Below are 26,188 nucleotides of genomic sequence, written 5' to 3'. Positions count from 1 at the left end.
CACCCATTGTTCACTTTGGTTTTGAGGCGGGTTGGCGTGCGTGTTTAGAAACGAAGGTGCCCAGCCCTTCTAGAAACTGAAATGCAAGGATTCTTCCAGCTTTCTAGTGTTTTAGCTAACCAATGAACAGTCTAAACCAGAGTGTCTCAACCTTAGCAACTTTAAGATGGGTGGACTTCAACTCCCAGAATGCCCCAGCCAGCATGGCTGGCTGGGGCATTCTGGGAGTTGAAGTCCACCCATCTTAAAGTTGCTAAGGTTGAGAAACCCTGGTCTAAGCTAAATGAGAGAGAGATGCCACCAGGGGGAAAAAATATTTAATCTCCCCTGATGGAAAGCGAGGGCAACGTCCTTTTCAAACCAAACAGAACTCCTGGCTTTGGAGACAGCAGGGAGTGGGCAGCGTCACCTTAAAAATAAAAGTTAGGTGCAACGAGAAGAGTTGGCAATATTTCTAGCTGGTGCTTTTTCCGGCTTCTAAACTCTGGAAAAGTTGGAACGCACGCCATGCGATTTCCCCATCTACCAAGCAATGATCGCCAAAGGAGTGTGAATTGCACCAGGATTTTTGCCCTTCGCTCCTCCTTGTTTATTTGGCCTTAAACGTGTCTCTCCCTTTTCTAAATTCTAAATTCATGCCATGGATGGATCACCCTTCCCTCCTACTGACCTCTGAGGCTGGACAGCCTGTGCTCTTTCCTGCAAGATCTGTTGATCCCCGTCTCCATGCCAACCAGCTTCTGGAAGCAGAGGCTTCTGGGAGTCGTAGTCTGCTCCTTTTCCTCAACAAGCTTAAGTCGCTCCAGTTGCTGAAACAGGGAAATTAAGAAGCGAGAATGGGAAAATGGAACAACATTTCTGGATGATTTCTAATAGAATGGCCCAGGTCTTCCTCTGCAATTGTTATCAGTAAAACACGCCCGTTTGTTTTAATTTTTGATTTGTTTTCCTTTTTATCGTGTTATTATCAATCTTGATACAACATTTCAGTACAATGATATTTATATAGTATTCAGTTCTTGATATTCTGTTGCTCAGATGCCTTGGAAATAAAGAAGAAAAAAAGTATATATTCTAACAATATTAATTACAATTTAGGATAACAAGTGTGAGCACTGTGGTTATTTGGTTTTTTTCAATCACAGTTAAATATAACATGAGAAAGGAAGAGGTGAAAAAAGAACACACTGCAACAGACATCGAGGTATGTCTTCTGTAATAAAGGTTTTGGTCTTAAGCTAAATCACTTGCTGTTGAAATCTCCATTGTATTGTTACTTGGCATATAATGTGTGTGTGTGTGTTTCAAAGGAAAAAATAAATATAGAAAGAAAGCACACCTTTCTGCTACAGCAAATTCAGAAGCGCTCGCTCAGCTATTTGGGAGTAAGATTCTTCCTGATCAGATGTTACAGATCAAGGGGGAAACTAACCCTCTGTTTTTACAAAGGCTGTGATGCAATTCGGCCCAGTGTGCTGTGGTATCTGAGACAATCGTGGCTTATTCAAGAAAGCATGGTTATACAAATTAAAATTAAATACCATAGGGAAACTCTATGACATTATGGCTGCAAAGAAAAAGCAACATGTAGGGTACAGATATTGACAGCAATAAAGGGGTAAAATGTGCTTTGAATTGAACTTGACTCCCGGGGACCCCATGGACAGATCCATATAATTTTGTTGGCATAAGATGCCGTTTGCCACTGTCCCGCTCCGGGATATTTTTTCCAGCTTCCCAATCTAGTCTACAACTCTGCATTTCCTGGGGGCCTCCCATCCCTGTAGTAACTTAATCCAGCCTTGATGAGCTTTTCCAGATCAGCCAAGTTTAGGACAGCCAAGTCCCAGGCAGCAGATCTGGGACTTCACTGTCCTAAATAAGCAGGAGATCTTTATTTGGCATGCAAAACCCGGAAAAGCCTTCAAAGTTTGCAGCTTTCGATCCTTGCAACAACAGGACCCGTTGAAATGGAAGCTAATCGAATCCACTTCCACCATTTCTTTGAGCTGTAATTCTAACCTACTTCCCTGGGTGTAAATCCCACCACTTTCAGTGGATCACGCTTCTAAGTAGACCCATCCAGGCTGTTGGGCTTCCCTTCACAGCCCAAGGGCTCTTAGAGAGAATCCTTTTTCACTCATTCTTCTCGTTTTATGTCTAACCCCCAAGCTGCCCCATTCTTTCTCCACGATAACAGTGGAGAACTTCCTGTACTGGCAGCTGTTTGGAGAGGAAACAGATGGGGAAAAGGAGCGGAAAGGGGAATTTCAGAAGGCGTGATGTAAATGGTAACTTACACAACTGTGTCCCGTCTTCTTCACAAAAGTGCCTGAATGCTATCCTCTTGGTCTATAGAGGCTGACTTTGAGGGCCTTTCTTTAACCATACTTGATTGCAGTGTTTCTCAACCTCGGCAACTTTAAGATGGGTGGACTTCAACTCCCAGAATTCCCCAGCCAGCCTTGCTGGCTGGGGAATTCTGGGAGTTGAAGTCCACCCATCTTAAAGTTGCCGAGGTTGAGAAACACTGCTTTATTGAACATAGCGCAGTGGTCAATAATCTATAAAAGTTTATTTGCATCACTCTCTAAGGGCCTTTCCTCACTGCCGGGTTGATGTTCTCTCTGTTCCTCACCCCTTGAGGCAGCCAGGGATGATATCAGAAGAAAGGGCAAAGCGCTTTAGCACCACTCCCTCGGATGCCTTAAGGCCATGGGAGAAACAGAGATGTGGCCAGGCCCTATTTGTGCACATCTGCAAAGGCAGGATAGCTTAATGCAATGAGCAAATCTAAGATTCTGTTTCGAAGAGGATAGCACATTTTGTATATTAAACAAAAAAGAAACATTGGAGAGAGATCCTTGTGGTGTGGGCCGCACCACTGCTCCAAAATAAATCACGTTTGTGAAGTTCTGGTAGATAGGCATATAGAAAACACCAATGAGTGAACTCAAATGGATCTCTAAAGTGCTAACACATAAGCTATCACTTTTGCTTCCCTTTGTATCTATGTCATCGTCAGTGCTAAATGCCAGTAATGGGAGTTGCCGTTGTGTCATCATCTCTCATACTTCGCAGCAATCACCAATCTTTTAAAATCAATCTGCTTCTGTTCTTCCTTGTCCTCCAGCAGAGAAAGAAATGATTGAAACTGAACATTAGTTGAGTTATTGGGACTTTCAGTTACCCCAAGAAGGGTATTCAGTTGTTGTGGGTCTTCGTCTAGTTTCTTGATGCATCCTTCTTTCTTTTTTTTCCCAGCTCATCATAGGCATCAGTTTTATTTACCTGTTTTCAGCCAAAAAAAAAGAAAAAAAGTAACAATTTCATCTAGGATGATTTCTGCCCTTATATAGAGCAGTGGTCTGTATTAAAAACTTGCAGTGATTACCTTCAAGGGTCTAAGAGGAACATCTGGAAAAAGATCCCTCAAAGCAGTTTTTAAAAGAGAGTAGGAGATCAGTAGGGAGGAACCAAGCTTTTTCTACCCCTCCAAAAGCCAGGCACCCAAGATTACAATCCAGCTTCTAAACAGTTACTTACTGCCTTAGATTGCTGTTATGAGACAGTAGTTTCAGAGGCATTAGAAGATCTTGAGCTGGCAAAGGAATAATCATTCAGGAAGCCTTGGCAGGATGGGATCAGCTGGTTTGGAGATAATATAAGGGCAGAGTAGGGGAAAGGGGAAAGTCTGTGCAATACCCCCCATAGCAGCTCATGAGTTGCAAGCTGTTATGGTGAGGAAGAGAGTAGACAAACAACCTGATGGTCCTTACTCTGAAGTCCAGAAGGGCTTACTTCCAAGTAAGTGTAACATTGCATTGCATCTCTTCAACAGGTTGGTAAAAAATGGTGTATTAGGAATGCCTATTGATTGTGCTAATGTCAAGTTTATCTTTTCATCTTCCTGTTTAGAATTTGCTTTAAGCTTTGGCACGGGACTAACTTGACACCTTGCTCCTTTTAGAGAAACAGAGAAAAGAAACAGACCTGATTCCTTTTTTTGCTTTTGAGAATTACACACTTCTTTCTTGGGGTTTTAAATTCTTTAATAGCTACCTTTGCAGGATTATTCTCTGAATTTCTTCTGAATCCCAGAATCACTTGATCTGGGTATACATTGGAGGGATTCCTGAAAGAGAAACCTTTTTAAAGCATCTTTTAAAACTTTAATGTTTGTGCTGTTCAGTAGAGTTCAAGGAACAAGATGGCTAAAAAGCTCAGTAGGTGGCTTTGAGTTACTGCAATTCTCAGAATTAGATGCTTTGCTTCTCCCCCACCCCATTTTGGTTCTTTGACCTTCAGAATATTGAAGAGATTAACTGTTTTTAACAGGTGTCTGATAGGCAGACATTTAATCAAGTTTTACCAAGATGATGTAATGGGAACATTCTTGCTTGTTCAACCCAGTGAGATGCTCTTAAAGGCAAAAGAGCTTTCTTAGGGCTACAACTCCTTTGGGCCAGAAAATACTTTGAAGATGGTGAATGCACTAGGAAACAATTGGTTGAAAATGCTTTTATCTACTGCTCGACAGAATAATGTATCTTTTTTAAAATCAGGATTAGGGAAGGATTTTCTTCAGTTTTAAGTCATTGTAGAACAAACGTGTTGAAAATTCTGTTGCCTCTTTGAATTTTATAATGTCTTCATGGCTGTAATAAGGGCAAAATGTTTCATTATCTTTTTTTTTTTTGAGTGGGTTGTTATTTGTTGCTTTTAATTGCGTATGCCACCCTGAATCCCATGTCGAGTGGATTGCTAAATAAATTGAATACCAGATAATTAATAAATATAACTCCTGGCTTGAGAATGTCTATGGCAGAGAAGGCACTTTAAGATGAAATATAATCAGTTTGTCCTCTGTGCTATTTGTTAATGTTGATTGTCCTCATGCAATACATGGAACCGCAAAACTAGCCAATGAGGTTAGTTTGTCATTCAGTGTGTTGTGTGAATCTGGAACACTGGGTTAATTAAATAACCCATACAATGTCTGAACTCAAGACATGGGGGTAATTATATAACCCATAGTTTAGTCAACCTGAATAAACATGTTGTGCAAATACAATTGGCTGTGTCCATATGACACAACAGAACACAAACTACCCAATGATTTTAACCAAGTCTGCCCTACAAACCCATCGGTGTGGTTAATTTTATCATTTGTAGTTCCATATGCTCTGAGAACCCTGAAAATTAATCTTGGAATCTGTAGTTAAATTACTTGCAAAAACATTTGTTGCACTAAATGCAGTTTTCCCCCACTTCTCTTCATGATGCCTGTGTTTGTATGACACTCTGAACTACAAACTACCTACCTATATTGTAGCTTAGCCTGTGGTGTGAATGCCAACAATGTAGGCTGGTTATGGTTCCGTGTGTCCTGAGTATGCAGGAAGCTGGGTTAACTGGATAAGCGAAGGCTCTGTTAACCGTGGATGTGTTTTTAAAATACAGCTGATGAATACTCTGGGTGGCCAGATTTGAAAGAAGCAGCTGTGTTTGCAGTTCTAGTAGGTGTGAATGAGCAGAGAATGTCGCTAGGTCATTCTTAGCAAGGAAAGTTCTCAGTTGCACAACTATTCAAGGTGAAGGGGCTCCAACCTCTACCATGCCCACAGCAGAGTCCTCTGCTCAGAGATGTCTGTAGGGGGAGGTCAGAAAAGTCAAGATGGCAGCCAATCAAAGCCTACCCATTTGATGTGTGTCATGTGCATGCAGCACATAAAGGGGGGGGGTGTCTTCAATCACAGGACCATAGCTGCCATCACAATTCTTTTAACCCTCACCCCATCCCTGGCTCCCTACCTGCAGTTCAAGGTGGGTGCACCCTGGGCATAGGCTGATCCATCTGTTGGGAAGCAAACTCAGCCTCTGGGAAGAAATTATGAAGCTTTAAGGTAAGGCATGATGAACCGCCTCAAGATGTCAGGGTGGGTGTAGAGATCAGCCAACAACTTTTTTGCCTCTGTGTTCATTCCTAACTCCATCCCATTCAATCTTAATCTGCAATTTTTAAAAACTATCTGTTCAAACACTTTATTTTTTTAAAAAAAAACATCCTGTCTCTTGCCCATGTTAGGGGAAAAGGCACACTTTAAAATTGCAGACATAATGGAATTCCTCCAATTATGAATCAGGTTTATTTTATTTTTTTATTTTCTTTCTTTCTTTCTTTCTTTCTTTCTTTTTCTTTCTTTCTTTCTTTCTTTCTTTCTTTCTTTCTTTCTTAATTAATTAATTAATTAATTAAATTTCTCCCCTGCCCATCTCCCCCCAATGGAGGACTCTGGGCGACTCACACAAAACATTAAAACCATAAATACATATAAGTACATAAAACATCAAAATTTAAAAAACATTACCAAAAGAAAAGAAAAAAAACTCCAAGAGGCTGATGGTTTCCAGAGCTGCAGACAACAGGCCTCTAAGGGCTAGCTAGCCCCACGCTTGACGTCTTCCCTCCCCACCCTAGGCCAAGCGGCAGAGCCAGGTCTTCAAATCCCTCCGGAAGGCCAGGAGTGAGGGGGCCAATCTCACCTCCAGGGGCAAGATATTCCAAAGGGCGGGGGCTACCGCAGAGAAGGCCCACCTTCTGGACCCCACTAATTGGATCTCTTTTACCAAGGGGGTCCGAAGCATGCCCTCTCTGTGTGATTGGGTGGGATGGGTTGAAGTCATGTGGAAGAGGCAGTCCCTCAGGTAACCTGGCCCCATGCCATGTAGGGCTTTAAAGGTGATAACCAACACCTTGAATTGGATCCAGAAACAAACTGGTACCCAGTGCAGCTCATGGAGCAACAGCATTACATGGGCCCTTCTTGGGGCTCCAAAAATAGCCTGCGCGGCTGCATTCTGGACCAGCTGTAGCTTTGCTGTGAGATGCATCCAGTCAAGATCATATGTAACGTTATTCCAGGATTATAAGAGACTTTTTATTAAAATGTTCAGATCACAGCAACTGTGAGACTTTGTCTGAACTTGGAAGCTGAAAAAGGGTTGGACCTGACTGGATAGAAGACCATCAAGAGAAGACTAAGGAAGCTGAAAAAAGCATGCTAGAAAATAAATATTTCTATACTGTTGCCAAGAAATTCCACCAAAGTGCCCAAATCATCACCAGGAGTCCAGTTCAGTTTGAGGGAGCCTTTACCTTGATCATAAATATCTTCTTCTTCTTCTTCTTCTTTCAGAAAGTGATTATGATGTTCTGGTTCATAGTTCCAACTCTCTTCTTGCCTGTGATTGAGAACTCTGAATGTAAGTTTCTGATTCCCTTCTTGGAAAAGGTTGGCGAGAAGGAGGGTGGGTGAATCTCCAGCTGCCTTTTAGTCCACCAACTTGGGTGTTAGCCCTGCAAGGTAGTCCAGACAAGAAGCACAACCAGGAGGACCAGCTCTGTCTTTATTGTAAGGTTACAGTAACAGAATCTTGCAGGACTGAAGGTATTTCTCCCTTCCTTTCCTTTTACTCTCCAGAAAACTAGGGAGGGTCCCTTCTGAAACGCTTCCCCTGCCATGCCATCCCCCTGGCAGCCTGCCTGGCTGCCGTAGCAGCACATATGGCTTCCTCTTTTAGGAAGAATAAATAGCATACTTTGGGATATTCATATTGAGGTAAATTTACTGATGAGTCTTGCTAGTACAGAGATGCATAACCTGGGCCTCCAGAAGGACACGTGGCTTCCAACACCCTGCAGAGCAGCCTCAAAGAAATTGTCACTCAGGTGTACATCTAAATTGTAAATCTGTAAATGATGTAAAAGCTCAGAGAACCCCAAGGACTCCACAGATGTAAATGTTTGCCTGACAATCATATTAAATGCATGCAATAGTAGGAGGTCCCACAAATCTTGCCAGCTAAGAATTAGGTGTCTGTTCTTGGTTGCAGATTTAACTTTGCCGAGTGCAACATGACTTTAGCAACCAGGGTGGACAGCCCATCACACAGGCATCTATCTGGGTACCCTCCAAATCCAGTTCCAGAATTCTTCACCAAGAAGGGCATTTCTGGGGATTTGGGGATATAAAATTTAGACAGTCCCTCTTGTAAGGTGTACTGAGCCTTCAGGGAAAAGGTAGAATGTAAATGAAATAACTAATCAAATAATTGGTGCCATTTATAAAATCCACATACCATCTTGCAATTTTGCAATGGGGATAATGTGAGGCTTCCAGACATGGGCTGCAAAAAGCAAGATGGCCTCCAGATGGGAGCAAAGCACTATAGAAAACAGAAACTCTGCTTCCATCTAGTGTTTGGATTTGTGCTGCTGAAGCTGGTGCCCCGAAATTCAGTGGAATTATGCATACCTAGTACAGATTTGGGGTGCACATCAGGGAGGATGTTTCTGAAAAGCTTCCAAGAATTACTGTACCTGCTCTGAAGTGAAACCAAGCCAGCAATGAGTAACTGGTGTGGGGAATTGAGAGATTGGGGTGGCAGGATGAAGGTAATGGTTTCCTCTGCTGGTGACCAACCAGCTGATGGATCCCCCTCTGTTCTAGATCACCTGATGCAGCTTCATAAACCCGGTGGAGAGGCAGCGGTGAGACTTCGGAGGACTTTGGGACCTTGCCTTCCAAACCCATGTTTTCACCAGGGAGAGTGTAAAATTGTAGGCAACAGTCCCAACTGCACATGTAAGACTGGCTTTATGGGCCCATTCTGTAAAGGTAAGACACATCTGCCCTGGGATGCAAAGGCCTACAGCAGTGTTTCTCAGCCTTGGCAACTTGAAGGCATGTGGACTTCAACTCCCAGAATCCCCCAGCCAGCCATGGGTTAAGAAACACTGGCCTACAGACTCCTTGTGTTTTGAAGGAATTTTCTTAACAGCTTTTGGAGTTTCTCCTTTCCCTCTTTTCCAAGAAACACTTAACTGATCTGACACAAAGGACCTTTTGAAATTCCCCACCATGAGCGGTCACTCTGTCTTCAAAAATCTCCACTGACGTCTTTGTTTTAAACAATCTGTACGCTTAAGAGTTACCAGGTGCAGAGAAAAATATTTGCAAGAATATGTCCTTGAGGAGATAGATCTCTCTGGGGCCCTAAAATACAAAATATTTCACTTTCAATCCTTCTTTGGGGCAAGCACTGTCTTTTTTTCTTGTTTTACTGAAGCACAATTCTGTTACAGATTGAAGCCGGTAAAATTGTTCTACAAAATTACAGACATCTACCCAAATAATATTTCTAAATCAAAATGTGTAAAGTATTAAAATATATCTATCACCGTCATGTACAAGATGTGAGCTATCCATGTTGGGTATTGATGCTTCAGTGCAACTTTTCCTTTTATACTGTTTCTAGTCTAATATTAATTGAATTGTTCATAGCTCAGAAATTTTGACAAAAATTATCAGCAGATAACCTCAGATGATACCACCTCTTATCCCAAATAAGAAAAATATTCCTGTGCCATGCATCTTTGTCTTTACATAGTTTCCTGGAGATGAATTTACATAGGTGAATCATATTCCCAATACCAGAAGTAAGATTGGTACAATATCTTAGCAAATCTTCCACCATTTTCCAGAAGTCTGAATGATCTAACAATCCTTATTTTATGGTCTTTCATGGCTCTGAATTCCACTGATCTCTCTGTACCCAGGTCAGAATTAGCTAAGGTGTCTGGGCTTCATTACAGGTAGTCCTTAACTTATATCCATTTTTTAACGACCATTCAAAGTTATGATGGCACTGATAAAAGTGATTTATGACTAGTCCTCGCACTGTCGCAGCATCCCTGCGGTCATGTGATCAAAATTTGGGTGCTTGGCAACTGGCATCTATTTATGAAGATTGCAGCATCCCAGGGTCGCGTTACTACCATTTGCAACCTTCCCAGAAGGCTTCTGACAAGCAGAAACCATGGGGGAAGCCAGATTCACTTAATGACCACAGCAGAAAAGGTCATAAAATCAGGTGCAGTCATGTGATACCTCACTTAATGACCACACTGCTTAACAATGAATTTTCCAGTCCCTATTGTGGTCATAAGTCGAGGACTACCTGTATATCACTCCAGCTTCTTACCATAGAATTTAAGGGCTGGGATTATCCAAACCCTGCCCCATGCAGGAATCCCTGATGGTTGTTCTCCAGCGTCTGCTTAAACATCTCCAGCAAAGGAAACTCTACCACTTTCCAAGGCAGCTTATTCCATGGCTGAGCAGCTCTTACTGTTAGCAAATGTTTCATGATGCCAGTCCTAATCTACTTCCTTGTCATTTAAACCCATTGTTTCTTGCCCTATATTTTGGAACAACTCTAAACAACTCTGCTGTAGAAGAATTTAGAGATGACCTGGGGAATGTATGAAAGAAACTTTAAAGAGGGATTTGCAGAAAAGATTATACAGTCCAGAGGGTGAAGTAAGTGTAACATTTTGATTTTGTTTAGTATAAGAGGGGATGGAGAAAAACAGGCTTTCAAGATGCTGATACTCTACCCTACAACAATAAAGTAGCATTCCTGGAATCACTATAGTGTCTGTTTCTTGACCTGGCCCACCTTCAAGGGCTGGCATCATCTGCCTTCTCCAGGACAGGCCTTCAGATACTTGGAAATGGCTATCATGTCTCCTTGAGGTCTTCTCATCTCCAGGCTAAACATAACCAACACCTCCAACATGCCTCATAAATTTTCTTTCTTCCTAAGACGGGGTGCCCAGGATGAGATGCAATACTCTAAGTCAATGTTGCTCAACCTCAGCAAATTTTGGAGTATGGACTTCAACTCCCAGGATTCCCCAGCCAGCATGGGAGTTGAAGTCCACGTATCTTAAAGTTGTCGAGGTTAAGAAACACTGCTCTAGGTGCAGATTCCTCAATGTTCAAATGATGCAGGTTAGGTTTCCTTTGTCACTCCAGTTTGGACTTCAGAAAGTTGGGTGAGTGACTTCTCCACATTTCTTCAGGTCTAAGAAAAATCCTCAAGCATTTCTCCAGGACCGCTCACAGTGACAACACTGAATTTTTTCCCACCCATTCTCATTTGGAAGAAACATACTTTTCTTTTGAAATTTCTTGCAAAGGAGAAGTGACTTTTGGTTAAATTCTCATAGGAGGAATGCTCTCTCTTTAGTAATCAGATAGCCAAGAGGTATATATGAAAGCTATGTCTTTCATTGCATAATGGCTTCCCATACTTACACTCAGTCCCACAGGAAGGCAGTTCTTCCAGAGTAGTTTTCAGCAAAGGTCCAATGCCACCAAAATGGGAAGTCCCGCCTTTGTGAAATGACTGGAAAATTTCTCCTTCCCTTGGAGAAATTCAATCTCTCCTTTCTGACCTTGAATCAGGTGGACAACTTCAAAAGGCCCTTTTGACATGTCAAAAAAGCAACAGTGTTAGAGTTCCTGCTCTGCACTGATGCCTAACCTCTATCTGGGTTTGGGTATCATAAAAATATCCACCAATTTGCAGGATCACATTCCAAGAACACCAAACCTGGCTAAAATGCCCCTCCTTGGAGGTCTCAGTGTTTTAGGAATAAGTGTTTAGGTGTCATCCTGTTATTATTTCCTCAACTCCAGATATGGAGGTGAAACTCCTTTGCGAGGAGGAGTATATGAAGATGATGGTGAGAAAGGAAGTGTTTGAGATACTGAAAGTCCCCTTGAGATCTGTCCATCTGATGAACAGTTCTTGCGCTGCTTCTGAGCAAGATGAGGATGGAGAAAGCTTCTTTGGAGCCAAGTTGACAGGGGAAAACCACACTGCCTGTGGGTCAGAGATCAAGGTAAGGGAGGATATGTAGATATATTCAGTCTGTCCTGAGCTTCATTGTTGGCTTCACAATTGCAAGGAGAGCAGGAAGCAGAGAGAAACAGGTAATGTTCTTGGTCAGGAAGTTTTGAGTCATATGTCAAATAGTCTCATTCTCTCTCTGGCAATCTTGGATCCACCAAATGCATATAGACTTCCACCTCTGCAAACTACCCCAAGAACAGGAATAACAATAGAATCATGTAGTGGAAAAGGATCTTAGAGGTCACATAGTCCAACCCCCTATTCAGTGCAAGATCTGCTAGGGCATTTCTACCAGATGATCAGCCAGCCTCTGTTTGAAGACTTCCAGCAAAGGGGAACTCGCCACATCATGTGGCATTCAACTGGCTGGCTGACAGCTCATACAATTAATCTCCATCTGTGGCATATGCAGAGCAATAGGGTTATTGAAAAGAAAGAAAGGATTTATGAGTCATCAGAAATACCTTATGGGTATGCATAGGTCAAAGCTGAAAGTTGACCTGACTCATAAATCCAGACTTACATTAAAAAAAGGAAGCAATTCTGTAAAATCTGGATTCAGAATTGGTAAGAGGAATGAAGGACTGGCTTTCTTTCTATGTGTGGTTTCCATTTTGTGAGCCAGACCAGCACAATGAAGAGAGCAACAGAGGGCATGTGTGGCTGTGCAAAGTGGGATTTTGAACATGTTTCTTCTATAAGGAAGCCATACACTGTTATTCTGAATCTGGTAAAACTTGGGAAAGATCAGGCTGTGGATGGTCCTTATTGGCTAATGTGAGGTCCATCAGGGATTTGTCTTTCTTCTCACCAGTCTCCTGAGGAAATCTTGTTAAACTATTAGGGCTTTCCAATGCTTGAGATTTGATTCCAATAAGGCGTTTTGGTGCTCACAGGACCACAAACGTGGCACCTATCTGTAACTCTTTAAAGCAGCTATATATTTTTCCCACAATCCCAGGAAAAGAAGTAGCTGCTTTTAAGAGGTGCAAGCCATTGCCATGTTCAGATACACCCCAAACCATATTTATTGAATTATTTCCAAAATGCTGCCTAGCCCTACTAAGCATACAGGTGCACTCCAAAAAATAAATATGGTTGACCCTCCTAGAATGTAAAAGTTGTGAGGATCTTACAGATCAACTGGTCTAACCCTTGCCCAATGTAGGAATCCACTTCTATAGTACCCCTGACAGACGGACATCCACCCTTCATTTTCATCGTTCCAAGGAAGCAGGATCCATTACCTCTTGAAGCAGTTTGCAGCTGTGGCTGTCATTGTCAGGATATTTTTCCTGATGTCTACCCAAAATCGACTTCCTTGTCATTGTGGGAAAGCCGTATTAGCTTATGATGGCCAAAAATCAGAAGGCATCTGGTAGCACCTTTTCTGACTAATAAATATTAAAAGGCCAAAGCTTTTGTCAGCTGCAGCCCACAGGCTCTTTCAGAAGGTCTCAATAAATCCAGTGGGTTTTGAACACATTACAGTTCTTAATTGATAAGATGGTTGCAATCTGTCTGACGTGCAACCTGCACCTGCATAGCCACCCAGTCTCCCTCTCCTTCCCCCACATCTCACCCCAATTTATACCAGTCTAGTCATTCCATGCATCTAATGAAGTGAGTTGAAGCTCACAAAAGCTTCTGTCTTTTGATACAATTTGTTGGAAAAGGTGCTACCAGACTCCTTCTGATTCCTTTAAGGTAATTTAAACCCATTACTTCTTCTCCTGTCTTCTGAAATAATTCTGCCCTGTCTTCTTCAGATACTTGAGGAGAGTTATCAATGTTTCCTTGCAATCTTCTCCAAGCTAAACCTTCCAGCACTTCCAACATCTCCTTGTAAGTCTTTTCTTCAAGGCCCCTTCTCATCTTGGTTGCCCTCCTCTGGACCCCTCCAGTTTGTCAACATCATTCCTAAACTGTGGGGCTCAGAACTGGATGCAATTCTCTCAGTATGGTCAGTTTGACTAAGAACCCATAATAAAGAGGAACAATGAAGTTTACGTATCCAGCAGGGCTCATGTAAGCTTATCCAATTTAGAAGTGGCCACTTCTGATGTTGCATTACTGCAGTCTTCACCCACAACTCTAATCTTGGCCCCTAATCTAGTTTCTGGTCCATTTTGCAGGTCAATGGTTCTCATGTGTCTTATGCCAATGTGATAGAGTCAGACCGGGAGGATAATGGTGTGATCACCAGGAGCGCACTCATCCGTGTACACTTCTCCTGCATCTATGCCTACAAGCGTGTAGTCAGCTTGCTGTACTCCCTCAAGGCTTTGGACACGTATGTTGTGGCTTGGGTTACTGTAAGCATTCTCTTTAGCTTCCTATCTGTTGTACTGTGTTGAATGCCATCCTCTAAGCTGGCAATCTGCATTTCAGAAGAGGGAGCAGAGGGCTTTGGCATTCATCCTACATTGTGCTGAGGTCAGCCAGTTGCAAAGAGCTCATGTAATAAGTGAACTCCTTCTTTTGAGATAACAATTGCTAAAAATGCCGGGCATGGGAACGGTCTGCAGCTTGATGGTAGAGCCCATGTTTTGCAGCCAAAGGTTGGTGATTTAGTCTCCAACAGGTTCAGCTAGGAAAGGCTCCTATCTGAAACTTTGAAATGCTGAACAGTGTGGCTTGGAATAAGACAATTTCCAGTGTTTTTATTATTATTTCAAAAGTGGTGCATTCCACATCTCTAAGGGCTAGGAAGGTGCAAAGAACAGGTGGGGTGAGCAACCTTCCAGGGGCTGAAGGTCATATCTTCCATGTTGTTTTTTCTAGCCAAGGGACACAACCAACAATGTTTGTGAGACAAAATGAGCAGGGCTTTGGGATAATAATAAAAAAAAAAATCTAGGGAAGCATTTACTAACTTGGTGCCCATCATCAGAAAAAGATAGGAATTATGCTGGGCTGTGACTCCTCTCACTCCCAGCTAGCATGGATATTGGTTAAGTGGGCTATGGATGTTGGATAAGGTTGTCACCCTGGCTGTAATTCTGATCTGATGTTTCTTTGAATGCGCTAGATATGGACGCTGCAAATGATTACTGTGGTGTATGCAGAATCAAATTATTCTGTATAACCATACTCATGAGCACCCCCTAGTGGACAGAGGCCACCTGAACTGTACCAGAAGGGTGAACAACTGATGGAGGGTCCTGTTCATAGCTGCTCTTTTGGGCTGCAAACCTCACACGGTCCCCACCTGGTGGGCTTACTATTAGATAAATTTCAGTGGTAAAGTAAAAACAGGCAGGGCATCTAGTGATAGAGCAAGGAAGAAGCACTGGAGGGAGATGTTTCTTTCCTCCTTTTTGCTAATATTGGGACAACCTGAGGTGCTTCAATGTTTTTGATCCATGGCTGAATGTAGCTAGCATCAAACAGGGTCTGAAATATGAGATAGCATATTTGGAAACCTTGGGGAGGTGCCCTGGGGTGCATCTCTTGGACTGGGCAGGAAGCAAAATTATTTCCCTTATATTCAATCTCATTAACCTGAATATAATGAATATAATATAATTAACCAGGAATTAACCAGCACTACTGTCTTCAGACTGCTTTCACTTTTCTCTTTCTTCTTTAAGAAGACAAGATTCTCACTGTAGGATGGCCTGTAAGTTTTCTCAGGGAACCTATTAATGCATTTGTTCTATTATCAGGAGGTTAAATTCAAAAATGAGGTCCAAAGAGTGATATGAGGTCATCTAGGACCTGATCAGGTACAGGCTGGGAGGTGAGTAGCGGGTGGAGTGGCAGGAAAAGGATGAGAATCATGCAACATGATTGTTATCATCATTGATTTGGTTAATTGATTGATTATGTGCTATCACATGACTCTTAGTGAGGACACAGATGGATCTTCTCCAGGATGATCTGTCTCCAACCAAAACCCTTCAGGTCTTCCACCTTGCTGCTGGTCATCCTCTTCTTCTCTTTCTTTCCACCTTCCATCACTGATATGGGGAAGCAATTTAAGGGAAAGTTAATACAGAGTGGAAGAAAAGGAGAGTGAAATCAGAGCATTTTTCCTCAGCATTATCAGTCACCCACATCCTCCATCAGGATATCCCCACTTTTATTTGTCATCTTTCTTTTTCAGTTGTAGTCCTGTTCCACAGTGAACAACCAGTGCTTTAGCTGATGTTACTCGCTTAGCCTTCTCCACATCAGGATGGTCGCAACCACATTCTGATCATTGCTAAATGAAGTGAGGTGGTTGAATTCAGTTCAGTGGTGCAGTTCAGAGCTTGAGAGAGATTCATGTCCAAGCCAGGCCCACCTGCACATCTGTCACACCTGCACATCTGTCATCAGGCCAAGGAGTAGCCCTCTTGCCCCTTCCCAGGGGCCCTTAGCAAAAAACAGGAGAAGTCTCCACCTTAACAAGCTGGATATAAATACAGCTCTAAAGGGAAAGCAATCCAGTTGCAGAGATTCCTCTAATCTTATTGTATTTCTTTTCAATAAACTGTATGAATGGAGGGCCTAGGAAAATCCTGTTTTCCATTATAGTTGGCTGTGAAAAGCTTGAAAGGTGGCCAAAAAGGAACAAACCTTTCTTCATTGTAGGCCCCACGTCTACAATGTGCTCCCCAGGGCATGAGTGTCCACAGGTTGTAGTCAAAAAAGTCAAGATGCTGGCTGTAACTGTGCTTGGTTTTTATGTGCCACACCATGCCCTATGGACATCCTGCCCCAGGAGGGCAAGCCTGACACCCCACACAAACAAAGGCGATCCTCTTTTGCCAGGCATTTCTGTACAGTAGTTTGATGTTAAGTACTTGCTCAGCAATTTGTTTTATGTAGTGCAATTTATGTTTTCTCTCTTCCTGGTGTGCTGGTATTGGTTACATGTTAATTGTTTTAGTTTTTTTAAACAGGATTTTAGAAACATTTAAAGTTGGAAATCACCTAGAAGGCCCTCCAGAGAACTTGTGTTAGGAGGTGAAATAGAAAAATAATGGATAATAGGGAGAATTCGAATAATAAAATCTTCCTCTTAAGTCTCAGCAGTGTATCTGTGCTGGCATGCTCTACTAGAATCTGTGGTTGCAAGAGATGTCAGAAATAGTTGGGCCACAAGCTGAAAAGCAATAGTTGACTTGGCATGGATAATTTAGGCGAAGAATAGCTCAGCAGCTGATTCCCTCTTCACACAAATGCACTCCCCTATATTGATTGATTGATTGATTGATTGATTGATTGATTGAGGAATACTCCTGTTTCCTAGGTTTGTGCAATTTTCAGTTAAAGAAGGGGACTTCACCGTAACCATGGCCCTCTACGAGAGTGCCAGCTTCAAGAAGCCTTACAGCCAGCAGCCGCTGTTGCTTTTCATGACGGACACCCTCTACGTCCTCCTGAAGATAGAAGGGCAAGACCAGGTGAAGTACTTCTTTCTAAGTGTAGAGGACTGCTGGGGCACCCCAACGAATGACCCTGAAGACAGCACGAAGCACTACCTGATCATGAAAGGGTAAGAGGCGAGGTTGGTGTTTCTCTATGGGATGCTGGATGAAGAACCAGGGTAATGGATAGAGTTGCCAACCATTTGGAGTCATGAGCACATTTTGAACCCTGAGATCTTTTGGGGGATGCATAGATAGACAGACAGACAGACAGACATCTTCATATATCGATCTCTATATATACTGTATATATGGAGCAGATTTGGGGACTAAGTCCTAGCAAAGGACACTGATTTCCCCAAAGGCAGGTTGTCCAGGATCCTACAAATGAGCAGGGAGTGAGTCAGATGCCCAAATGCCCAAATGTGTGCCTTTTCCCTTACGGCATTTGGCCTCCAGAACAATCTCCCCACAACAAATGATTGGCCCCAATCCTGCTGCCCGAGGCCAGGATGATGAGAGTCCCATCTGGAAGAGAGTGACAATTGTGAGTTCCCAGGGTTTGCTTTCATTTTAACTGAATTGTCACTTAGTTTTCACTTAGTTTTGGTTTGTTGTAAGTCTCACAGAGTTGCAGTATTCGAGTTGGGTGGTCTTAAAAGTTTCTGAACTATATACATATAAATCACAAAGGAAAGAAAACTGTCTGTTTTACAGAAGGCAACTTGTGAGGCTTAAAGAGATAGATTCCCCAAACCACCAAGAAAGTAGCTAAAATGGGGATGTGTTTTTTTTAAAAAATGCCCAGGAGATATGGCATACTCTCCTTCCTGGCAGCATGCCCAGCCTTTCCACAACCTTCTCATACACCCCCCAGGACCCTCCCTACAATTCTGAAGGGAAGGGAAAGGGGTTTTGCAGTCAATCTCTGCCAGGTGAGGCTGCCCAGAACTCTCCATCTCCAACACAGCCCCATTCCTTGATGGCGAGATCCAACTAGCCCGCCATTGTAGCCCATGACTTCAGAAAGAAGGGACCTGTTCTTCAACGGTCCATTTTCTCCCCCAAAAGAGAGTGATCTCTTTTTGTTTTGGGGGGGTGCACAAATCTCACAGCAGTAAAAATCTTACAAGACCCCTCTGAATGTGGTACTTTTAGAATTGGGATTTTAAATTACAGCCCAACTAATTGAAGAATTTTGCTTTAAAAACTGTTGAGCGTAGGGGAAGTGACATCACACACATCATGATGTCATCTGCAAATGCCCTGAATGGTGTGACTTGTATCATTTTTGCAATGATGTCATGGTGAAGAAAGTGTTTTAAAGAGAACTTGAATATTCCAGGGTTGAATGTTTGCATTAAAATATGAGGTCAACATATGTGGATGTGAGTGTTCACGAGCAACTTAAGGAGGTCTTGGTCTCTCCCAGCTGTCCACGTGACAAGACGCTGGAGTTCCTCAACGCCGTTGGAACCAGCACGGTGGCAAAGTTCAGCTTTCAAATGTTTCAGTTCAAAAACTTCTCCGAGGTGTACCTACACTGCCAAGTCCGTCTGTGCATTCCAGCCAATCAGAAGCCGTGTGCCAAGGTCAGCCCATGTGTGTTGCACGTGGCTCTGGGACACTGGGCACTTTCTCATATTTTCTTGGGGGCTTGGATATTTATTTGCATTCCCTGACTTTGGGGGGAATGTTTGAGCCCCTGTGAAGAAGGCAGAGATCTCTGTACCTCTTTTGCATGAACAAAGAGAATGGCACAAGGAAATGAAACCACATCATTAGGTCCTGGCATTAAAAATATAGTTTCTGGGGAATGTTTGTGTTACAGTGGGGGCAAATCACCTCATGACAAAGCCAGTTTTATTTGGAGCAAATGGTTTGTACTTTTTCCTGTCTAGTAGGCAAGGACAGCCCCTGGGTTTGGTCCAATCTAGCAAGGCCATTTTTAATTCATGGATTACAGTTCCTATCTCCTTGCTGGCTGGGGAGAATGGGATTTGTACACCAGCCCATTGGCTAGGGGGCTGTATGGTGGTTTTGCAAAGAAGCGTTATTATTTAACATTAGCTCAATCATCAGTAGGGGGTTCTGTATTAAAGCAGACTAATGTTCCTCTTTTCATTGGGCTACAGGAGTGTCCCATCAGGCAGAGGAACAAGAGGGAGCTGGTGGACAACTACATGAAGATTGTCTCCTATGGACCCATTGTGTTTGCAACCCACTCACACTTGGAAACCCGGAACACCAACGATCAGACATCCTTCTGGGGTATGCAGCCATCTTCAAGTTGACACGCCAGGGATGGGGGGGGGGCAGTTGTGACTTCCACTTTGATTTTTTTTGACCCCTACCCCGTCCAATACCCCTGTGATGGCTGTTCTTTTGCAGCCCGTGGGGGTTGGAAAGGGTTAATCTGAAGGAGCAGCATTTCTTCCTTTCTCTAAGGGTTTGGGATCCAATTTTATTTTTTAAATCCCCTGAATTATCCTGCCCAAAATATAAACTGAAAAAATTAGCAATATCCCCATCCACATCTCCGGTGGATCTGAAAAACCAATAAAAAGAAGCGGGGGAGCTCTCTGTTGCAGAAAAGTCATCATAATTTATCTGGGTCATTCTTTGGAAGCAAAATGTCAGGTCTATGATGTTCAAACCCCAATATAGAAAAATCTCTTGAAGCCCAAAGTAGGTTCAGAAAAGATTTCATTTATATCTACTTCTGCTTCATTGACTATGCAAAAGCCTTTGATTGTGTGGATCACAACAAACTGTGGCAAATTCTTAAAGAGATGGGAATACCAGACCACCTTACCTGTCTCCTGAGAAATCTGTATGCGGGCCAAGAAGCAACAGTTAGAACCGGTCATGGAACAACCGATTGGTTCAAAATAGGGAAAGGTGTACGACAAGGCTGTATACTGTCACCCTGCTTATTTAACCTATATGCAGAGTACATCATGAGAAATGCCAGGCTGGAAGAATCACAAGCCGGAATTAAGATTGCAGGGAGAATCATCAACAACCTCAGATATGCAGACGATACCACCCTAATGGCAGAAAGTGAAGAAGAACTAAAGAGCCTCTTGATGAGGGTGAAAGAGGAGAGTGCAAAAGCTGGCTTGAAACTCAACATTAAAAAAACTAAGATCATGGCATCTGGACCCATCAATTCCTGGCAGATAGAAGGGGTAGAAATGGAAGCAGTAACAGACTTCATTTATTTGGGCTCCAAGATCACCGCAGACGGAGACTGCAGCCATGAAATTAAAAGACGCTTGCTCCTTGGGAGGAAAGCTATGGCAAGCCTAGATAGCATATTAAAAAGCAGAGACGTCACCTTGCCGACAAAGATCCGCATAGTCAAAGCTATGGTTTTTCCAGTAGTAATGTATGGCTGTGAGAGCTGGACCATAAAAAAGGCCGAGCGCCGAAGAATTGATGCCTTTGAACTGTGGTGCTGGAGAAGACTCTTAAGAGTTCCCTGGACTGCTAGGAGGTCAAACCAGTCAATCTTAAAGGAAATCAACCCTGATTGCTCATTGGAAGGATCGATAATGAAGCTCAAGCTCAGATATTTTGGCCACCTAATGCGAAGAGAGATCTCTTTGGAGAAGACCCTGATGCTGGGAAAGATTGAAGGCAAAAGGAGAAGAGGATGGCAGAGGATGAGATGGTTAGATAGCATCACTGAAGCAATGAGCATGAAACTGAGCAAACTCAGGGAGGCAGTGAAGGACAGGAAGGCCTGGCGCAATATGGTTCATGGGGTCACGAAGAGTCGGACACGACTTAACGACTAAACAACAACAACAACATGCAGCTCTAAGCCAAGCATTGCTAAAACTAAAGCCCGCGTAATTTCCCCTCTACTTTTACCCCCCCTTGTCCCCCCTTCAATCTAGGTGCCACTTTTGGTGTTCACAGAGGTGTGGCCTTGTGCATTCCTAACCCCGATAACACGTCTTCTTCCTGGCCTTCAATCTTGCGCCGTCTCTGTCTCCTTTCACTTCCCTCCCCCACCGTTGAGATTGGCAGAATCAAAGCAAGTGAAAAGCATTTACTAAAATCAAAGTACGCAGATGGCCTTTACTATACTAGTAAAACAGGGCATATATGTCAACTTCCCCCACGGCCGCCGTGCCCTTCTTCTCTGGGTTCGTCGACTTCCCGGTAGGTTTGGTTTTCGTCACGGGTTTTTGGGGCGGCTTCTTCGGGCAGGCGGAGGCGAAGTGCCCCTGCTCTCCGCCCTGGAAGCGCGTCTTCCCCGTTGCCCTGCCTCTTGGCGACGGTTTTGCCACTCTGGTAGTGGGTTTCGCCGCTGGCCGCCGTGGGGAACTTCGGCTGCGCGGCCGGAAATCGAGGCGTGGCCAGTTGTGCTTCCAGTACCGAGACGTGGGACATCCAGCTGTCGAGCGTTGTCGGGCAGCCGCGCACCATCGCCGTCTGGCATCATTCTGGGTTCAGCCCTGTTTGGAAGCGCTTCACGAGAAACGCTTCGGGCCAGCCGGGTACTTCGGCAGCCAACCGCTGGAATTCTAAAGCGGGTTCGGTGACGGGGCGAGAGCCTTGCATCAGCTCAGTTGTACTTTCCTCTGCGCGAGCTGTTTCGTAGCGCGATGGTAAATCGGTTGAAATCCCCCAGCTGTAGCGCCTCCGCCTCCTGTGGGTCGTTAACCACTCCGCCGCGCGTCCTGCCAGGTAGCGGAGACGTATAGCGCCCTCCACGCGTGGTTGCGAACAGGCGCCCGCAGGTTCCCATGCAGATCCGCACTTGGTTCAGGAAAGTAGCGAACTCTTCTGGGTCTCTGTTGTAGGTTTTCTCCAGCCCCCAACTTTTCAGCGGATCGCCCTCGTCTCGGTAGCCACGGGGTCCCCACCCCCCGTAGCTCTCAGGTGCCCGGAACAACCTGCGCCGGCGGCCCCACGGCTCTTTCTCTCTCTCCTCGGCCCATTCTCAAGTCTGCCATCGCGCGGGGCTTGGTCTCGGCGGTGGGGGAGTGGGTAGGGTGTCCCTTCGCTATTCTGCCTCCCAGCAGCCCCGGGGTTCCAGTTCGGTCAGCCTCCGTCTGGGGGTCATTTCAGCGGGCACCATGAGCTTCATCTGCTCCTTCAGGGTCCGCACCTCGCTCTCCAACTCCCGGACCCTGCGATCCTCATCTCGGGGCGCCATGAATCCCTTCACCCCTCCAATGGCTCTTGACCACCTGGGATGGTCCAGCACCTCCGGGGGAGGTTCCTCAGCCACCTCCCAAAAGTCCATCTTGCTCTGCAGTTCCCATTGTTGAGCGAGTCTCTGGCTTGGTCCTTTCTTTTGACGATCACCTGGGCTGCGACTCGCTGCAATGGGATGAAAATTTCTTTGACCTCTAATGGAGGGGACGGCCTCCTCTCGCCTCCACCGACTGCCCCAAGCTCTAGCTCGGTGATGGCAGCTTCCAGTGGTAGCAACTCCTTCTCCTCTTCCACTGGTCCGATCTCCTGCCCCTCGGAGGTCATGGTGGTTTGCTGGATTTTCCTCAGTAAATTGCTTTCTCAGGAAAAAATCCGAATTATGGAGTTTTAGCAAAATGTGGAGTCCTTGGGGTTCTCTGAGCTTGGTTCTTCTCTTGCAAATGTTTCATTACCCAGCTAGGTAACATCTTAATTTTAGCACTGAAGATGTTACCTAGCCAGGTAATGAAACATTTGCAAGAGAAGAACCAAGCTCAGAGAACCCCAAGGACTCCACAGTTCAACCCTGAGCTGCACATTCGCCTCCATTTTAGCAAAATGTCAGGTCTACGATGTTCAAACCCCAATATAGAAAAATCTCTTGAAGCCCAAAGTAGGTTCAGAGAAGACTTCATTTACTGGATGGTACATGCAGCTCTAAGCCAAGCATTGCTAAAACTAAAGCCTGCGTAATTTCCCCTCTACTTTTACCCCCTGTAATCCCCCCTCATTCTAGGCACCACTTTTGGTGCTCACAGAGAACCTTGTGCATTCCTAACCCCGATAACACGTCTTCTTCCTGGCCTTCAATCTTGCGCGGTTTCTGTCTTCTTTCCCTCCCCCCCTCCACTGTTGAGAATGGCAGAATCAAAGCAAGTGAAAAGCATTTACTAAAATCAAAGTACGCAGATGGCATTTATTATACTAGTAAAACAGTCCTCTAGTTGATATACTGTATATTTTGATTGCTGCAGGTTCTGACACAACACTTTCATTCCCAAACAGACTGATGTAATGTGTCTTCCCTTCCTCTGGTCTTTTTTCCTTTCCTTTCCTTTCCTTTCCTTTCCTTTCCTTTCCTTTCCTTTCCTTTCCTTTCCTTTCCTTTCCTTTCCTTTCCTTTCCTTTCCTTTCCTTTCCTTTCCTATCATCATCATCATCATCATCATCATCATCATCATCATCATCATCTATCTCTTCCCTTCCCTTTTCTTCTCTCCCCTTCCCCCTCCTTCCCTCCTTTCTTCCCCCTCCTTCCCTCCTATCTATCTGTCTGTCTATCTATCCATCCTCCCATCCTCCCCCCTCCCTCCCTCCCTCCCTCCCTCCCTCCCTTCCTTCCTTCCTTCCTTCCTTCCTTCCTTCCTTCCTTCCTTCCTTCCTAGGACCGCAGCTGTGGATCCCTGGTGTGATGGTTGTGGTAGCCATCATTGCAACCTTCATCTTCATAGCTGTTGCAAAAGTCATGAAGAAATGAGCAACTTCTCAACAGCAAACTTCCAAATAAATCTATAATTGCAGATCACACCAGGGCCAGTTTGTAATTTTCTCCCTAGAAAGAGGTTTCAAATGACAGCCGTGCTGAAAAGTTCCGTGTGTTTCCCTGCTGGTCCTCCTTCAATTGAATGAAATTGGTTTCTGAGAGGAAAGGGAGAGGAGAATTTTGGAGAAATTCTCACAAGTTGAATGTGGAGTTCTTGCACTCACTGAATGACCATGTGGCTCAGGAATGGGTGCAAATGCCTTGTCATCTCACTGGCGATCTGCAGACTCTCTGGCTTCCATTAGATCCCTCAGGAGAGCCCTCTTCCTGGGGGCTTTTCCAGACTGGGAAATATGAGCAGCCAGGGAGGCTTCAGGCCAATGGAAAGATGTGGATCAGAAAACAGCAACCCCAGCCATCTCCCCCTTTTCCCTTTCAGCTACAAGCAAGTTCAAATGCACCACTGAGAAATTTGAAAGAAATTCTCAAGTATACTGAGATTAAAGTAGAAAAACAGAGGGAAGAAAACTCTGAAGAAACTCGAAAGCAGATTTCAGGACAGCATTATTTCTGGTGCACAAGCTTGCTTTTTGGAACCACTAAGTTGTGTTGACCTGTGCTCTATTCACACATTGGAGGGGGAAGCCACATAATGACTACAAACACTGGTGTGTTCCAACTTCTGGTCTTGCCTACCTTGTTGTTGTTATATTTTTTCCCCATCTTTTGGGCTAATGAAAGGGGTGTTTGCATGAAGCACAAAGCTTCTAACATTATCTTAAATTATAAGAATGCCTCTTGGCCACCCATTAGATTTCAGAACTGTTGAAATGTGCTTGATAGTTTAGGAAAAAAAATAGTAGTAGTAGAAAATAGCCAGGGAAGCTGGAAAAAAGCAGGGAAAAGCGAGACCCACTTATTTTCTAGAAAATAGTGTTTTAATACTGATCCCCCTTTCTGTAGCTGCCCTTTGCTCCAAGGCCCACAGTCACACCCTCAAAGTGTGCCCACCCTCCACCCGCCAAAGATTGCTTGCCCAGCCGTCCTTGAAGCCTTGAGCCCCGTGAGTTTCCAGAAGAAACCATCTGGGGCTTCATTCAGCAGATGGAAATCTGATCTTTCAGCCCGAGTTCTACCTAGGATGTGCAGAATTTGAAATGCTTGTGACATACGACCTGCTTAATACATTGATTCTACAACGCGCGATAAGTAACTGAGGGAGCTTTAAGATGGGATGGTCCTTCACTCCGATACCTGTTGCCTGTAAAAATTAGACCAGTGTTTCTCAACCTTGGCAACTTTAAGATGGGTAGACTTCAATTCCCCAGCCAGCTGGGGAATTCTGAGAGTTGAAGTCCACCCATCCTAAAATGGGCAAGTTGAGAAACACTGGTCTAGCGTAGCTTTTTGCTAGGATTCCAATGCATGATGTTAAATTTATTTTGTTAGCCGCTGTGGGCTGGTTTGCAGCAGGAGTGGGTAGGATACAAATGTGATAAATAAAATTTGGGTCAATCCACCAGTTTTCATGAACTTCTGCACTTCACATCCTATTTATCTTCACTTTGTTGGCTACCCTCCCTTCCTGTATTTCTTTTCAAGATATTGGCTAGCTTGACATGACTTTTTTCCTGTTCAGCTGAGAGCAAAGTCTTTCTCCCCTTGCATTTCTTAAGCTGAGAGAGATGTTCCAGTAAAAGAACTGTGCAGTGCTTGGTGCTCTCTGAGCTGGGTGGTTTCTTTGCAGATGTTTCATGACTCAACCAGGTGACATCACCACCACAAAGGATATGCACCGGCCTACATTTTTTAAAAAAACAAAACCGATCATTCTTTAAGATAGCCACAGACATTTTCAGTTTGTAAAAATAAATGAGAAGGATGTTGAGCATGTATTTCCCATATATTATCTCTACAATTGCCACTCAAGTGTCCTTTGAAGCCAGGGTTACTAACAGGGAGGCGGTCAAAAAAGTCAAGATGGCAGCTCCAGGCATGCGATCAAAGCCTGCCCCTTTCTCACATGCAAGATGTTGTGGCTGCCATATGACCTTTTGAATGCCCTTCCTGCAGACACCTTTGTGTGCAGCTTGACTTCTTTTCACTCTCCACAACTTTTCAAGCAAAACTGAAAGATGATCTTTGTTCAGAATGCTCTGCCCAGAAGGAAATTGATTTATTGCTTTTGGAAGTGGGCCCAGAAGGAAAGAGGAAAGGCAGAGGGGCAGACGGTGGGAGCTGGACATGAGGTTTGCCAGGAACAGGGTGGGCCAAGGTTAGTCCCGCACCCCCTACAGCCCTGAACCACCAGCCTGGCACAGAACACCCAGACAACTCAGCTATACTTTGCCCAGATGGAATCATCTGC

General features: G+C 44.1%; 1 protein-coding gene across 1 annotated transcript; it reads left to right on the top strand.

Annotated features, from left to right (window-relative positions):
- Positions 1 to 1,156: 1,156 nt before the first annotated feature.
- On the top strand, positions 1,157 to 23,857 carry LOC103056001 (uromodulin-like). Its single transcript, XM_088136376.1, has 9 exons — positions 1,157 to 1,204; positions 7,200 to 7,266; positions 8,514 to 8,681; positions 11,550 to 11,755; positions 13,902 to 14,059; positions 17,006 to 17,251; positions 18,556 to 18,715; positions 19,259 to 19,394; positions 23,723 to 23,857. Exons 1-9 carry the CDS (start codon positions 1,157 to 1,159, stop codon positions 23,812 to 23,814), a joined length of 1,281 nt encoding a protein of 426 aa, XP_087992502.1. The 3' UTR covers positions 23,815 to 23,857.
- The last annotated feature ends 2,331 nt before the right edge of the window (positions 23,858 to 26,188 follow it).

This window comes from Python bivittatus, unplaced genomic scaffold (assembly GCF_059951505.1).
Source record: "Python bivittatus isolate LINGU-HERP-01145 unplaced genomic scaffold, Pbiv_v1 ctg000190_np1212, whole genome shotgun sequence".
Taxonomy (NCBI): Eukaryota; Metazoa; Chordata; class Lepidosauria; order Squamata; family Pythonidae; genus Python; species Python bivittatus.
This window is presented reverse-complemented; position numbering and strand designations above follow the sequence as displayed.